The sequence below is a fragment of the Aplysia californica genome, unplaced genomic scaffold, assembly GCF_000002075.1.
Source record: "Aplysia californica isolate F4 #8 unplaced genomic scaffold, AplCal3.0 scaffold01022, whole genome shotgun sequence".
NCBI lineage: Eukaryota > Metazoa > Mollusca > Gastropoda > Aplysiida > Aplysiidae > Aplysia > Aplysia californica.
The window spans coordinates 167,985-184,287 of record NW_004798292.1 but is presented as its reverse complement, the minus strand read 5'-3'; the positions used below and the strand labels follow the sequence as shown (position 1 = coordinate 184,287).

The window sequence follows — 16,303 nt, the reverse complement described above, 5'->3', positions numbered from 1 at the left end:
AGAGAGAGAGAGAGAGAGAGAGAGAGAGAGAAAGAGAGAGAGAGAAGGAGAGAGAGAAAAAAAAGAGAGAGAGAGAGAGAGAAAGGGGGGACGGGGGGCGATTTTACCACTACTATTAACCAAACAATGAATTGTCTAACGTTAAAATAACAAGCGATTGTATCACTGTTGTTCACCAAACAATGATTTGTCTAACATTGAAATAGCAAGAGGTTTTATCACTATAGTTCACACTAAACAATGGATTGTCTAACATTGGAAGACGAAGCAATTTACCCATATTTTTCACCAAACAAAGGGTTGTCTAATATTAGAAAAGCGAGCAGCTCCCTAGTAGGGAAAAGACTATCTTCTTTATTAGGTAATCGATAACAACTCAACATTCAACAGGCTCGAGACTGCTGTCATAATTATGCTTATCCTTTATAGAATAAAATTATCAGACTGATCAAAATTAATAGTGTATTTTTTTTATTTTGTAGCATTTTACTTTTAGTTTTAGTAAAAATATTACGACACTTGCAACACAATTGGGTCAAATTATAAGTGCCGAAGATTAAAGGTGTTACCTGAGAGTAATATACAGAGAAAAGAATGTGAGATAAGGACGCTAGATGTTTAATAAGAAAGAAGAGGCAAACAGCACCAGTGTACCCACACTCAGCAACCACCAACTGGCATGATTTTGTGAAAACTTTCTTAAACTCGATGACAACTTGGACACAGCCTCATTTACCGGAGGGGTGGAAGATTTTTGGAGCATACTTTGAGCAGAAATTTCGCGAGCGTCAGATCTCCGATATTTCGTTGTTTAGTTTTAGTTCTGTAAGAGTTTATCAGCTCTCGAAACTGCAAAGGTTATACGAAAGCGCTTTCATCGTTTAGTTTTTGTTTAGTAAGAGTTTAACAGCGCTCGCAACTGCATAAGGTCATATTATCTCGTTTGTTGTTAAGACTCATTGGCTTCTGCTGAAAAGATTTTCATTTCTATCCCCCTGTTTATTTTGTACCCCCCCCCCCTCCTCTCTTACCCTCTCTGTCTTTCTCTCTCTTAAAAAGGGGAGGGGGGCTACACCTGGAGGCTATCTCGCTTATTACTGGACCGAATTTTACCAAATTTCACACATATAACAAGCATAGTAAAGAGTCTTAAAATCTGCAATCAAATTTGAGAAAAAAGTTTCGTTTCCATGGATATGCCGCCATATTGGATTATTGACATGTCTTACGTAATGAATATCGCACTTATCGCTTTTGGAAATTGATTGTTTTTTTGCATGCGTGTTTACAAACATTAGATCTAAAAATTTGTCTGCTGTTTTTTTCCTAATCGAATTAGAAAATTTTTAATGACATTTTTCCTGAGGTAGCATTCAAGTTTGCGAAAAATCCGTGAAAATCCACACTCCAGACACCACCAACAAAAATCTATTCTATATATCAAAAATTTAACAGACAGGTTTTTAGTATTACCTCTTTTCTTTATTCTGTGAAAATTTCATGAAGATTGGATGAAAAATGGTGGAGTTATTAAAAAAAGTATAGAGAAAAGTCGTATTTTGAGAAAACGGCCGATAAAGAAAAATAAAATATTGACTTTATGAGGAAATGGCGGTTACAAAACATGCCCGGTATGGGAAAAAATACGGTTTTTGGGGGTTCTTATGCCATGAAATAGTTGTAGGAGAGGCTGAGGAAGCTAAAAATGCCTACAACTCAAATTCCATGATTTTTAACCGAATTTTGATTTTGGGGGTGTAGCCCCCCCCCCCCTCCCCCTTAAAGGATACGCTCTTGTTTTGACAAGTCTTGGAGACACCAGTTATAAAAAAACGTAATTTTTAACTTCAAGACATACATTTTTATACCCGCTAACGATAATTTCTGGATTTATAAGACGCCAGATCAATATTTCGAGTATAATATTCTTGTTCATAGGCGATACCATTTACAATTAGGGCCTACCTATAAGGAAAAATATCGGAATAAAGGCTTGCTTTTCCAGTGTCAGGAATGCTTCTTTTTCCAATGTTGAGTATTAAGCACAAGCACCATTCCAATGTTGGGTATTACACGAGCTCGCTATTCCAATGTTGTGTATTACTCAAGCCCGCTATTCCAATGTTGGGTATTACTCAAGCCCGCTATTCCAATGTTGGGTATTACACTACACGAGCTCGCTATTCCAATGTTGTGTATTACTCAAGCCCGCTATTCCAATGTTGGGTATTACTCAAGCCCGCTATTCCAATGTTGGGTATTATGCAAGCTCGCTATTCCAAAGTTGGATACTACACACTCTCTCTATTCCAGTGTTGAACTGAAACTGAAACACGAGTTCGCTATTACAAAGTACTGCCGGCCTTTAGTACTAGTTTGCCCACGCCTGATGTGACTCAAGAATGGCTCTACCTCACCTTCCCGTTATACGTGAAATGATCTCCTTTTGAAAGGCCATCAAAATCTGTAGGGTAACGCATCTCCACTTTCTGTGTCTGTTGGTTGATCTCTGACGTCACTCCATACCTGCTGGAATCCACGGCGGCCCGCTTATAGCAGAGATTGTCTGTGTTTAAACTTATTGTGTATGAAACGCCTTGTGGTGGTTAATTTTTGTTTTGATAGTGTTTGTTTGTGGGGTTTTTTTGGGTTTGTTTTTGTGTTGTTTGTTTGTTTGTTTGTTTGTTTGTTTGGGGGTGGGGTGGGGATGGGGTGGGGGTAGCAGAAAAAAGAACGTTTAACACAGACAGACACACATGCACATTCACGCACACACTCACACACACACACACACACACACACACACACACACACACACACATGCACACATACATATACATTGATTTATATATATATATTAAACACTTAATTTACAACGTCTCTGGCTTGCTGTACAAAGAAAAATTGAAACCAGTGGGTGACAGCATTTAGCTTTTGATTTCTCCAAAAGGCACTCAGTGTGCACGACTTTCCTTCACACGCTGACCTGCCATTAAACCCTCTCTCATGATGACTACACTTTACATTGTAGCTTCAGTCGGTTCAATGATGGGTTGATATCAAAATGACCCTTGTTACAATCCCTGAAGACGTTTTCTCGGAGGTGGAATGTATCGGGGAACTTTCAAGGCTCCTAGCTTACAGTTTCGTTTTAATATAATATATAGTGAGACTTTTTCGGCACTTGCCACACAATAAGGTCATATAATATGATAATGACATAAGTGCCGAAGATCAGAGGTGTTAAAAGAGAGTAACAAACACAAAAAAGAAGGAGGAAGGAGAAAGACGATAGATATTAGATAGGACAGAAGCAGCAAACCACACCAGAGCACCTGCCAGCCACTCATATCCTTACACACTAAGCTCTTTTCTTTCCGGAGATGGCGGTTAAATCCTTAAGTCCCACCTGCTACACAACTTTACTGTACTGAAAGGGGCGTAAAACTCATTTCAAGAGTGGAGATTTCCTTTGGAGGAGATTGATGCAGTACCCCTCGCAAATAGCAATGACACAATTGCCAGAGACATATTTTCCCATGACACATTCACCAATAACACAATGACTAATCACACAGATGCAATTGGAACTCTTACAAAAATAGGCCAATTATCACTAACACAATGGGTTACTAATGAGACAACTATCAATGGCAGAATGATTTACTAATGAAACAATTACCAATGACATAATGATTTACTCATGAAACAATTACCAATGACATAATGATTTACTCATGAAACGATTTACTAATTAAAAGTTGGTTGTATTTTGTTTTGTTTTGTTTTATTTTGGTAAGTGTTTTACGGCGCTTGCAACTGCATTGGGTCGTACGAGCGCGTAAATTAGAGTATTATCAGGGACACAATGGTTTACTAATGGGGCAATTATCAGTGACATAATGACCAGTGACACAATGATTTACTAATGAATTAAACAATTATCAATTACACAATGGTTTACCAATGAGACAATTATTCATGACATAATGGCCAACGCCTAATTGATTTTGTAATGACACGATTATCAATGACACACAGATTTACTAATGAGATCATTATATCGATGACACAAAGATTTACTAATGAGATCATTATATCGATGACACAAAGATTTACTAATGAGATCATTATATCGATGACACAAAGATTTACTAATGAGGCAATTATATTATCAACAAAGATTTACTAAGGAGGGGATTATGTCAACGACACAAAGATTTACTAAAGAGGCGATTATATCAATGACACAATGACCAATGGCTCTGTCCCCTATCACCCCCCCCCAAAAAAAAAGTTTTATAAAATGTAAAACATTAAAAGATCAAAACGAAAAGTGGTACAATGATGAATGATGCAGTGGCGAATGACACAGTGGCGAATGACAAAGTGGTGAATGACACAATGACGAATGACACAGTGACGAATGACACAGTGGCGAATGACACAATAACGAATGACACAATGACGAATGCCACTATGACGAATGACGCAATGACGAATGACACAACGACGAATGACACAATGTCGAATGACACAATGACGAATGACACAATGACGAATGACACAATGACGAATGACGCAATGACGAATGACACAATGACGAATGACGCAATGACGAATGACACAAAGGCCGGTAACACCAATGTCGAATGAGAACACACAAACAAACAAAAACAACAACCAAAAAAACAAAGGAACAATGGGACTTACCAGCTTTATAGTCAGTTACGATGTCTGTGTATTGGGTCGTGTAGCGCGCTATTTGCTTTTGCTTGTCGAACGACATCTGGTAGGGAGTTTTGAAGGTGTATTTGCGGCGGGTGTTGATTTGGTATTCCTCGACGAAGTAACGCATCACAGGAGGGAGGAGAGGGGGTTTTTTCACCTGCGCGGATGGCAATGCGCAGGTGAACCCTTCGGGTGGCTATCAAGTGGAAGGGAACGAATCATGGGGTAAAGAATGATAATAGATAATAAATAGATGAATAAATAGATGAATAAATAAATGAATTAATGAATTAATGAATAAATGAATAATCAATTAATTAATTAATTAGTTAATCAATTAATGAACTAGTTAATATCAACTGTGTCGTGGTGAAATCAGGCGCTCGTCAATTAATGAAGTGGAAGAGCGCGGCATTTTCCGGCAATCCAACAAGTTTCGTAGAATTTAAAAAAAATGTTAGACTCAACACCGTGTATGTCCATTTTAAAGCACTCTTCTGTGAGGATTTTACAGTAGAAATAAAAACTCATTGATTGCAGGCACAAAAATTTAAATTTTCTGTTTTCAAGGACTCTCAAGTTACAGAGGTCACCAAACTTTGGCAACTGTTTACTTGTTAACTCTACCTGTGAAACTAGGCGACCCCACCTCATTCAATTACAAACATCTCGACTTCTACACACGGTAGATGAGTGTTTCTTTCAGCAAAAGCAAGACAAATAAACACGCTTTAAATCAATACCAATAACTCAATATGCCAGAAAAATTGACGAGCGCCTGATTCCACGGCGTCGTGAGACAAATGGGGTAATGATTAATAATAAATGATAAATAAATATCATTTGTAGAGCGCAAAGTCCCGCTCAATATCAAACTCGATGCACTATAAATCTATATAATCACCCAAGAAGACCTGATAGCATTCCCAGCATCATGGGAAGTATACAGTGCAAGCTTCGATTTTATAGGAGGAAATAGTGGAGGAGTGAATGTGGGGAAAATAGGGAAAGATTCGAAATCAGTCAATCAGTAAATAAACAAATAATACATGGAGAATGAATTCCCCCCTCCCACCCCTCCCCCATCCTCCCTAAAAAATGGAAGAGAATTAGAGGGAGGATGAAGAATTACATAAGGTTGGTAAATAAATAAGAAACAAAATAACCACATAACTGAGTGAAGGGTACATAAACACTAGAATGGTTTGTCAAAACTACATAATGGACGTAAAATTAACGACTAATACGAAACGAAAACAACGACCCAATTAACTCTATAATGTGCTTTCAAAAATTTCGTTAAAAAAAGTTGGTGGGGTTCTTTTTAACGTCCCCACCGACACAATTTAGATAACCGAGGAGTCGGGTTTAGGACCCTGCCTGTCTGGGACAATGGGGGCAGAGAGTGATAGAACATGCCAATGGAAAGACCGAGATATTCGATAAGAATTTCTCCCCACTCGGAAATCGAATTCGGGTTTCCGGAGTGCGACACCAAAGTGACTAACTGCTTTCCAAAAGACGCCAGTCTACTATTATAGTTAGAGGTGGGCAAAATCCGGATAAGCTATAAGGATAACGATCCGAATATCCGAATTCAGGCTCTTAACTCTCATTCCTGACCCGTTTGCCGAAGTAGGGTGCACACTCATTTGCTGAATTTGTTCTAACCAACATGCTGAAGCGGTTCACGTCATATTATTTGCCGAAGAGGTGCACTAACATACTCTCCGGATTTTGTTAAAACGACTCATTGCCCAGCCCTAATTATAGTGCAGTAAAAAAATTCATGGTGTAACTTATCCTCAGATATCTCTTTAAACAAGAGAATCAATGTCACTCATACTTTGCACAGCAGTTTGTATCAATTTGTCTTAACTTAATCATATTTCCCCACAACAATTCCGGCTAGATTAAAATATTTTCTACATAAATTTATATAAAATACTATTAATCTCTGTCTAACGGAAAAGGGGATTGTTCACAGCACTTCCCGCTTCTCACACACATTTTGCATTTACCTATGGCCTACGTCACAGCTCACCAATGACACTTTGTAGAGGCAAAACTAGTTACAAGAACTTTATTTTATAGTAAACACTTTTTTTGCACTAAAGATTATCAAAACATGCGACTAGAAAAACATCTTCAGACTTATTTTTAAAAGTGATATTGCCCCAGCTGTAAACCTTTTAAACCTGCAGAAACTACCCACTTGGATTTTTATTACTATTTATTAAGGAATTTTTTAGAATACTGCTAACAGGTGTTTACCAAAAAATTGCTCTGTTAAGACAAATTTGATACATTTTGTCATTGCGCAAAGTTGGAAAGTCTATGTTCGATAGTTTATGAAAATAATATTTGACAATAAGTAACGCCACGAATTTTTGACCGCACTATAATGAATAAACTGTACATGTACAGACAGAGCGGGTGAATGGCGGGTGCTCTGGTGTTTTTTGTTCCTTCTTTTTAAAAAATCCTAGCATTTTTCCTGGCTTTGGGCTATTAAAAATGTTTTGTTGTTGTTGTTGTTGTTGTTGTTTTTCGTTGTTTTCTTTTTTTTGGGGGGGAAGGGGGCTGAAAACCTTTTAAGTCTATTTAAAAACATGTTTCTGTGTTGATGGCACAGAAAAACGTTGATTAAAGGCTCCCAAAAGTAAATTTCTAGTTTCTTAGGACACTCAAGCTTTGGAAGTCACCAAACTTTCTCAACCGCTTTCTCGATTATTTTACCTTTGACATATGGCGACCGCCATATTTTTCAATCTCAAATATCTCTACTTCTATTCAAGATACAGGGGTATTTTTTTCGCTAAATGCAAGACAAATGAACAAGCTTTAAGATTATATTGATAAATATATAGATAAAAAATTGACGAGCACCTGTTTCCACCGTGTCGTGACACAAAGTATATAACCACCATGTGCCGCGCCTGTGGTGGAGCAGTTAGCCGCTCAGTTGCCGCAAGAAGAGGACACAGGTTCGATTCCAGAGTGAAGAAAGTGAAGTAACTTTTTATCGAATGTCAAGGTATTTCTTCTGGGATGTTGTACCCCTATCAGCTTAGATTGGCCCTGACAGTCAGGCAGAGTGGAGGCATACCTCCTAGTTAAATCGTTTCGTGGGGACGTAACCCCCCCCCCCCACACACACACGCACAAACTCACTACACTAGAATTACAAAGTTCTATCAGTTCAGTGCCTTGTTTCAAACATCATCATCATCCAGTGCCTTGTTTCGAAAATCATCATCATCCAGTGCCAGATCTGCGACAAACATCGGCGATCATGGTTCTCAATTCATTCCTTTTCTCTGATGCTCTTAAAAAACTACTTTCCTCTGATCTTTCCCCGTTACCCATTTGTTTAGGTTCCCTAAGTAGGTTGCTCTGAGCCTACCCCTGCCTCTTGGCCTTCGATTTTGCCAGTGAGAGCTAGATGTTAAAGATCTTTATGTCTGTTCAGGTATCCCAAAAAACTGCATAACTTGTCGTTTCCTAATTGTTTTTAACAGTGAGCGTCCCACTGGAGCCTCATCAAGAACTACCTCATTTGATTTGTTTTCCTTCTACAATATTCTCAGCAGCCTCCTAAGAAACCACGTTTCTGATGCTTCTATTTCATTTTCACTGTCTTTAGAGATTGTCCAGCATTCACAGCCATATAGAAGGGTTGACCAAACATAGCATTTCAAAACTTTCATTTTGGTAGTCATTGAGATGTTTCTATTTTTCAGGATTCGGCTCATTTTTATTGAAACTAGTCCAAGCCATTGCAATTCTCTGTTTTATTTCTGTGGAACATTTTGCATCAGATGTTATTACGAGATTTACACTGTTGGACCTGTTTGATTTTTTCGCCTTTGCTAATGAGATTACAAGTAGGATTTGCTGCTTTTTTATATTACCATGCATTCTGTTTTCTTTACATTCAACATCAGTCCTTTACGTCACTTTCTGTTACAACAGTATCTAGAAGCGATTGAAGGTCCTTTTTGAGTCTGCTGTTAAAACTGTATCATCAGCATGTCTGATGTTATTAATATACCGTGTTGCAAAAGTTCTGTGACACCCACTTTAAAAGTTCAATAACTCATTAACTATTCAACATAGCCATGAGCAATTTGGTACACCTGACCATTATTCATTTTTTGCCTACATGACATGAAAAGAACTGACCAATATTATTCTCATTCAATTGCGATAATTTTATACACACTGACCCTGGAAAAATCCAAATCAAAGTTTGCTCAGTATTGTGTTTGGCCTCTTTCGGTTTATGATTTCTTTCGTCTGCTCATGCACGTGAAGTCTCATATGTCACACAAGTCATAATACTTCATTTTTGCGGAAGTTCTAGCGGTGTAGCGAAAACCATCGTTGTATAATGGAGGTGACAGAACTTTTGCAACTCGGTATATTTTTGCCTTTCATTTTCAGACATGGACATTCTTCTATGTTTGTAAGGATTGTTTCACTATACATGTGAAAGCGGTCTGGTGACATAACACACCCTTGCCTCACTCCTCTCCTAATCTGATTATATTCACTGTATTCTTCATTAATTCGGAAGCAGCCTTCTGGTCCCACTACAAATTCCTGATAATTCTTAGATCTTTTTCATCTATGTCTAGCTTTTTCAGTATCTTAAATAGCTCATCATGTCTAACTTTATCGAACGCCTTCGAATAATCTATAAAGCATAATAAGTACAGATCTTTCTGTGCTTTAATACATCTTTCCATTAAAATTGTTAAGGTGAATTAGCATATCTGGTGCCATTGTCAGGAACAAAGGCGAATTGTGTTATAGATATCTTTGGTCTTATACTTTTTTTCAACCTTCACATTCGTATTCGCAGCAATAATTTTGTAAAATGACTCGTAAGGCTAATTGATCTATGCATATCACACTCAGTGGCACCTGGTGATTTTGGTAACGCTACAAAAAAAACTGACTTCATCCTATCTTCTGGGATCTCACCGCTGTCATAAATAGAATTTAAGAGCTTTGTTGTTATTTCCGTGCCTAGGTCTTCAAGAGCAACAATCACCTCAACAGGAATATTATCTGGCCCTGTGGCTTTTTATTGTTTCATTTTCTTAATGGCAGCTTGTACCTTTGCTTTTAGTGTTGGTGGTCCATTTATTTCATTTTTTATTACCGGTTTATGTTCTCTATTATTTTTTAACAGTTTTTCTATGTATTCTGATCATCTGTTTAAAACATCCCCATTGCTTATTAACATATTTCCTCCTTTTGATCTAATGCTTTCTGTGTTTGAGCATCCATTTATCCCACTTACTTCTCTGATTTTGGAAGGACGTATTTGCTGTCTTCATTTTGGTTCGCCTCTATTTGTTGACACCGATCATCTATCCATGTTTCTTTTGCTTCGTTGCACTTTTTCTTTAGTTCTCAGTTTAAGATGTTGTACTTTTCCACATTTGATTTTGCCTGTCTTCTCTCTTTCAATAGTTTCGATATGTCCCGAGTCATCCATTTTCTAATTTGCTCCTTTTGCTTTCGGGGGATATTTTCTTCTACAGTTTCTATTAGTGAGTCTTTCATTTTCCTCCATAATTCTTCCGATTTAGTCTTGTTTTCCAGAGCTTTAAATTTATTGCTTACACCTATGGAGAAACGTTCTTTTAGTGCTTGATTTGTCTTGAAAGATTTATATCAAATTTTGGTTGGTACCTTGACATTTTAAGTTTCTTCAGTCTCATCTGTATTTTACACATGACTGGTACATGGTCATTATCACAGTCTGCTCCTGGCAGTGATTTAGACGATTCAATTGTATTTCTAAAACGTTACTGAATAAGTATAAAGTCTATTTGATTTCTACTTCTATCGCCAGGACTCTTCCAAGTGTACCGTCTTCTTGGGGGATTTTCATACCAGGTGATTGAGATCATGAAGTTGTTTTCTCTGAACCATTCTATCAGTCGTCCCCCGCGTTCATTCTCTTCACCCAGTCCCCATGGCCCAACTATATCTTCTATACGTGTACTTCCTACTTTGGTATTAACGTCCCTCATGGCTACATTTACATCTTGTGATTTTAACTGTTTAATTGTCTTATCAAGGTCTTCATAAAATATCTCCATTTCCTCGTTGTCATGCTCTGATGTTGGTGTATATACATTATGTGGATGACACCTATGTAAAAAGGTTTTCTGTCTAATTTAGCCACGATGACTCTATCTGACACTCCCCAAAAAGCCTTTGATGCTCTTTGCTGTTGCTTTGTCAAATAAAATTCTGACTCCTCTTTCATGGTTGTTTTCACATGAATATGCAATTGTTTTGGATCCTCTTTTAATCAGGCCAGCCACCTCCCATCTTACTTCTGAAATGCTTAACATATTTAGCTTCATCCTATCCATTTTCTGTTCAATGTTATCTAATTTGCCGTTCTGGTACACTGTTCTCACATTCCATGTGGTTATGTTAAGTTGTTTTCTAGTTTTGCAGCCAGTAGCTGGATGACGATCGGGCGCCACCGGCTGCCCGTGGCGGTACCTACTGAGCGGGCAGTTCAGAGCTGGATCATGAAACCCCTTAACGCTGTTATCTAAGGAATGAATTTTGTTTTTCTTTTCCATGATTATTCTTTAGATATTACAGCAGTGGTTTCCCGTTGCCTACTGCGGGTTTGTGAACAGTTTTTCTGCTAACCTTTGTCATCCACTGACAACCACAAGGCAGTGCGGGCTCTGGTAGGATTTATGGGGCCTCCCGTCGCCAAGATGGTCCCGTCTTCAAGTGTGTGAGGTATTTATTGAAGCACCTGATTGCTTAGCAGCTAACCTCCATATCTGGAGACCTTTCCCTTATCCACCACCTGGGGACGCGCTGGGTTGGGTATGAGGATACAATACTAAATCTTAGTACTTCACAGGTTTACGTAAAAAATTTTGAGTTTCACAACATGTCAAGATTTTTCGAACGCAATTCCTTGAACATTAAATTATATTGATAGCGACTCCGAATAATCTTACAATTTTGATAGAGCAGATAGAATTTTGATTTCTTACCTCATGGTCTTAGTAACCCAAAGCGGCCAAGAATGTCAGATAGAACTTTGTAATTATAAGGTAGCGGACTCTTAGTACACGGAAGTCTCTTCCTTTTTTGTTTGCCACCAATTTTGTCATCCAAGCTTTTAGCATCACACACTTTCCAAATACCCGACTCTTTTTAAAAACCTATGTTCATAAAACAAAAGTAGAAATGAATTATTCGAGCTGTAAACAAACAGTCTAATTACAGACACGATGCATTTGCGGACGTCTGACAGATAAAAGCAACGTGGTGAAATCAGGAGCTCGTCAAAATAATGAAATCAAAGAAACTGGCATTTTTCTGTCCGTTTGGCAATTTTTGTCCATTTTAGTTTTTCGACTCAACACCTTTATGGTCCTCTTAAAAACACATCTCAGAGTGGATTTTACAGAAAAATGTTGATTAAAGGCACAACAAATGAAAATTTTCAGTTTCCAAAAACTCTTAAGCTTTGGAAATCACCAAGCTTTGTCAGCCATTTTCGCGCTAATTTTACCTCTGAAACCAGGTGACCCCGAACTCCTTCAACCGCAAGTATCTCGACTTCTATTCAAGATAGACGTGTATTTTTTTCATCAAAAGATGGTAAAATGAACATGCTTTAAGATGATACCGATAACTCCAGATGCCCCAAAATTGACGAGCGCCTGATTTCACGGCGCGGGGACAGAAAAAACCCATAAACAACTGAGCGTCGCTGTAAGCCCGATAAACTGGTAAGCCGAATACTTAGAGGGAAAGAAAACCAAAAAATCAACCCCCTCCAAAAAAAATCCAAGCAACAAACAACAAGAAACAACAACCCAAACAACCTGAAGCCAACCAACCAACCAACCAACCAACCGAACGACCGATAAAAACAAAACAAACAACAACAAAAAAACAAAAACAACAACAACAACAACAACAAACAAACAAACAAACAAAAAGAAACAAATAGATTAATTATAAACCATCAAGTATATGTATATAGTTAACAGCTCTTACATCACAAACAAAAACAACAAGAACAACAGTAGCAACAAACAAACAAACAAAAAGAAACAAATACATTAATTATAAAACCATCAAGTATGTGTATATAGTTAACAGCTCTTACATCAAAGTTGCCTGTTGTAACGAACTGGACATCGAAGAACTCGTAGAAGTGTTGGAAATTTTTCCCTCTTGCGTTTCCCATGACTTCGATTCTCACCGGGACTTCTCTGTACATGTCCTTGGTACTGGTCTTCCAGTTATACCTCCCGGCTGTCGGAGGTGAAGGTCTTGATTTGGTAAGTGCTTTTATTTTGGTAAGTGTTTTATGGCGCTCGCAACTGCTTAAAGTCATAATATGAACGCGCGGGACACATACAACATTTTACAGTTGGGTAGGAATCAATTTTGAATTTTGCTTGGGTGGCGGGCAAAGCCTTCTCTTATCGAAGGGATCTTTAACGTGCGCAACTTCCCCTCAGGACCTCCGACATTTTTCGCCCTTATCCGAGAAAGCTAGTTGTTAGACCCTACCTACCCAAGGATTAACAATAGGGAGGGTGCAGAAAGAGCCAGGAGCCCAGAAGAGGGGACGAAAAGGGGGAGGAGGTTGGCAAAAGTGGAGACGAAATCAGACAGCAGGACATGGTTAGAAAGCAGGAAAGGAGAACGTTTTAAAGAAGAATATTTTCTGTCACTGTCAGGTTTCGAATCCCCTAACCTAATAATAATAATCAGCAATAAATAGAATTTGTATAGGGCATGTCCCTGCTTGACAGCAAGCTCTATGCGTTCTACACTGTATTATTACCCCAGCTTGGGAAGCATACAGTGAAAGCGGCTGATTAAGCGCCCAAACACCAAAAGGCTGACAAGATCTTTCGCTGTCTCTAGCTGGGTACCTGTCTGACTGAAGTGAGGAAAATTAATGTAAAGTGCCCTTTCCATGCACATAACGTCGGGCTCCTGACGGGATTCGGACCCACGACCTTACGGTTCCGAGTCTGAGAGCCTAACCACTTGGCCACCGACGCCACATTGATTGAGAGGCGAACACCGTAACCCTTAGACCACGAGAACCCCCTGGTAAAGGTCCAGTTGTGAGCCCTTTTTCATCACTTTCAAAGTGATCCCCATCGTTCACCAAACAGCCAAAATTCCACTAATGGGCGATATCGCCAAGGTTAGAAGGCAGTACTGTTTTCTATTCATCACCATAACGCTCAGTATAGCTTGTTCACTTTCGTCTATGTTAAATCCTAGCTCATTTATTAATTTACTAATGGCCACGAAACTTTGTATGGCACTTCTGCAGGCCAGCGACAAAACAATAATAATGAAAAAAAAATAACGTTTTAACTACTGGATCAACATTTTTCAAATTTTGGCACTATATTAAAAACCGCTCCTTCAGGTGCATACACATGCTTACTAAAATTAATGACTAATAGTAACCTAACAACAAATTGCTCCTTTTGAGACAACGACTTCGCCTTGCCCCTACCTTTCAGTGAAAGCTGAAAGATTTCATTCCATGACTGTCTAGACGTCTCCACGTGAGTCTCATTGTCTCTTGGATCGTGTTTTTGTGGTGTTGGGGGGAAATAGGTCAACTTTCTAATTTTTAGATGAATGCTGTAAATCTCGTTTTATTTTATTTCTTTGGATCCGCATTATATAATATTAAAAAATGTGTCGGTGCCTTAGTTTTAGTGACTTTTCTGAATGGGCTTTTAGATTCTGTTGGTCATCCAACTTTTAAACCCGTGTGCAAAGATCTGCAAAGATTAAACATGACGATTTGATTGTATCTTGTTTTACTCGTGGTCATACGAACGTGAACAAGCCATATATTATTGATAGCGGGCGATATCGCCAAGGTTAGCAAACACTACTGTATTCTATTCAGCCCAGGTGGGTCAGGACAAAGTGTTCTGTTTGGTTTGATTCAGTAAGCATTTTACGGCACTTTAACACATTTAGGTCATGTAAGTGCAGAATAATACTGGTATTACAAAAGAGTAACTAACACAAAAAGGAATGAGGAGAGGTAAGGAAGACAGATTTTTGAAAGGAAAGAAGGACCAAACCACACGAGGGCACCCACCATTCACTCACAGACTGGGTGTACTCACATGTGTCCCAAATGATGTAAATCACGTCGATGAAAGGGCAAACGATGAATGACAAATCAATTCAAAGCCAAGAACTTAAAAATATAATAGTATTATTCTTTGTTTAGGTAGGTGTTTTACGGCGCTCGCAACTGCATTAGGTCATATGAGCGCGCTGGACACATTAAACATTTTTAGTTTTGTAAAAATTTAGGAACACCAATGGATATTTAACGTGCGCAACTTGCACACGGAAAGTCTAGGTGTTAGAGTTTACCTACTATAAGATAAGTGGTGTGGCAGACAGACAGCAGTGAGAAGGAGCCACAGAGTAGCAGCATAAAGGCTACAGAAAGAGTCAGGAGCTCAGAGGAGGGAGCAAAAGGGGTTGGGGGTTGGGTAGAAAATGGAGACGAAAGCAGATGATAGAACATAGGTAGAGAGCGGGAAAAAAGAGAGAAAGGAGACCATTTTAGAGCAGAAAATTTTATGTCGGAGTAAGGTTTCGAACCTCGGACCTATTGAATGAGAGGCAAACACTGAAACTTCTTGACAACGAGAGCCCCCATATCATATAAAGGAGAACCTATGTTGTTGCACTGACCAATGAAATAGTAGTCGAACATGAACTGGGTCTGTCCCTTGAAGGTGAAGCATTGTTTCCAGTGGTTCATTGGCACTCCGTCTATTGGTGCTGCTGTGGTCTGGTTTACCTGCGAATAAGTTAAGATAAGATAAGATAACATATGATAAGATAAGTTAACAGACAGACAATTAAAACAAAACAAAACAAAACAAAAAACCCAAGCAAACAAACGAATGAATGAATCAATGAATCAATCAAACAATCAATCAAACAACCAACCAACCAACCAATCAATCAATCAATCAATCAACTAATCAATCAATCAATCAATCAATCAATCAATCAATCAATCAATTGTGTACGGGTGAATGAATCAATGAATGAATGAGGGAATGAATAAATGAATCAATCAATACATACACACATTATACATAATATTTTACTTATTTTATTTATCCTCTTGGTGACGGATTGGTTACAATTGCGAACATACATACATAAACGCATGTTTAATAACACACATCAGATACAAATAATGCCAAATGCACAATATTACACCAGTGCAGACGATTTTGCAAATGCAGAATTGGAAATATTTCATTGACCACCCATTTACACGCCGTGTCAGCGAGGCTTGCTTGTCATTATTTGTGAGTCTGAATCACTAATCACTCAGCCGCTGGAAGAGGGAGAGGATGGCAGATAGTGTGTGTGTGTGTGTGTGTGTGTGTGTGTGTGTGTGTGTGTGTGTGTGTGTGTGTGTGTGTGTGTGTGTGTGTGTGTGTTGTATACGTGTGTTAATTTGATTCATACGTGTGTT

At 38.5% G+C, this 16,303-nt stretch overlaps 1 protein-coding gene across 1 annotated transcript in view; it reads right to left on the bottom strand.

Moving 5' to 3' along the window:
- The window catches only part of LOC101858141, a gene marked incomplete at its 3' end in the record, with an annotated part of 55,210 nt that overhangs the window by 20,388 nt on the left and 18,519 nt on the right, over nucleotides 1-16,303 (bottom strand). The window contains 4 exon segments of the mRNA XM_013089708.1: nucleotides 2,418-2,596; nucleotides 4,714-4,927; nucleotides 12,908-13,056; nucleotides 15,502-15,610. Of these exon segments, the coding sequence (XP_012945162.1) occupies nucleotides 2,418-2,596; nucleotides 4,714-4,927; nucleotides 12,908-13,056; nucleotides 15,502-15,610 (651 nt within the window).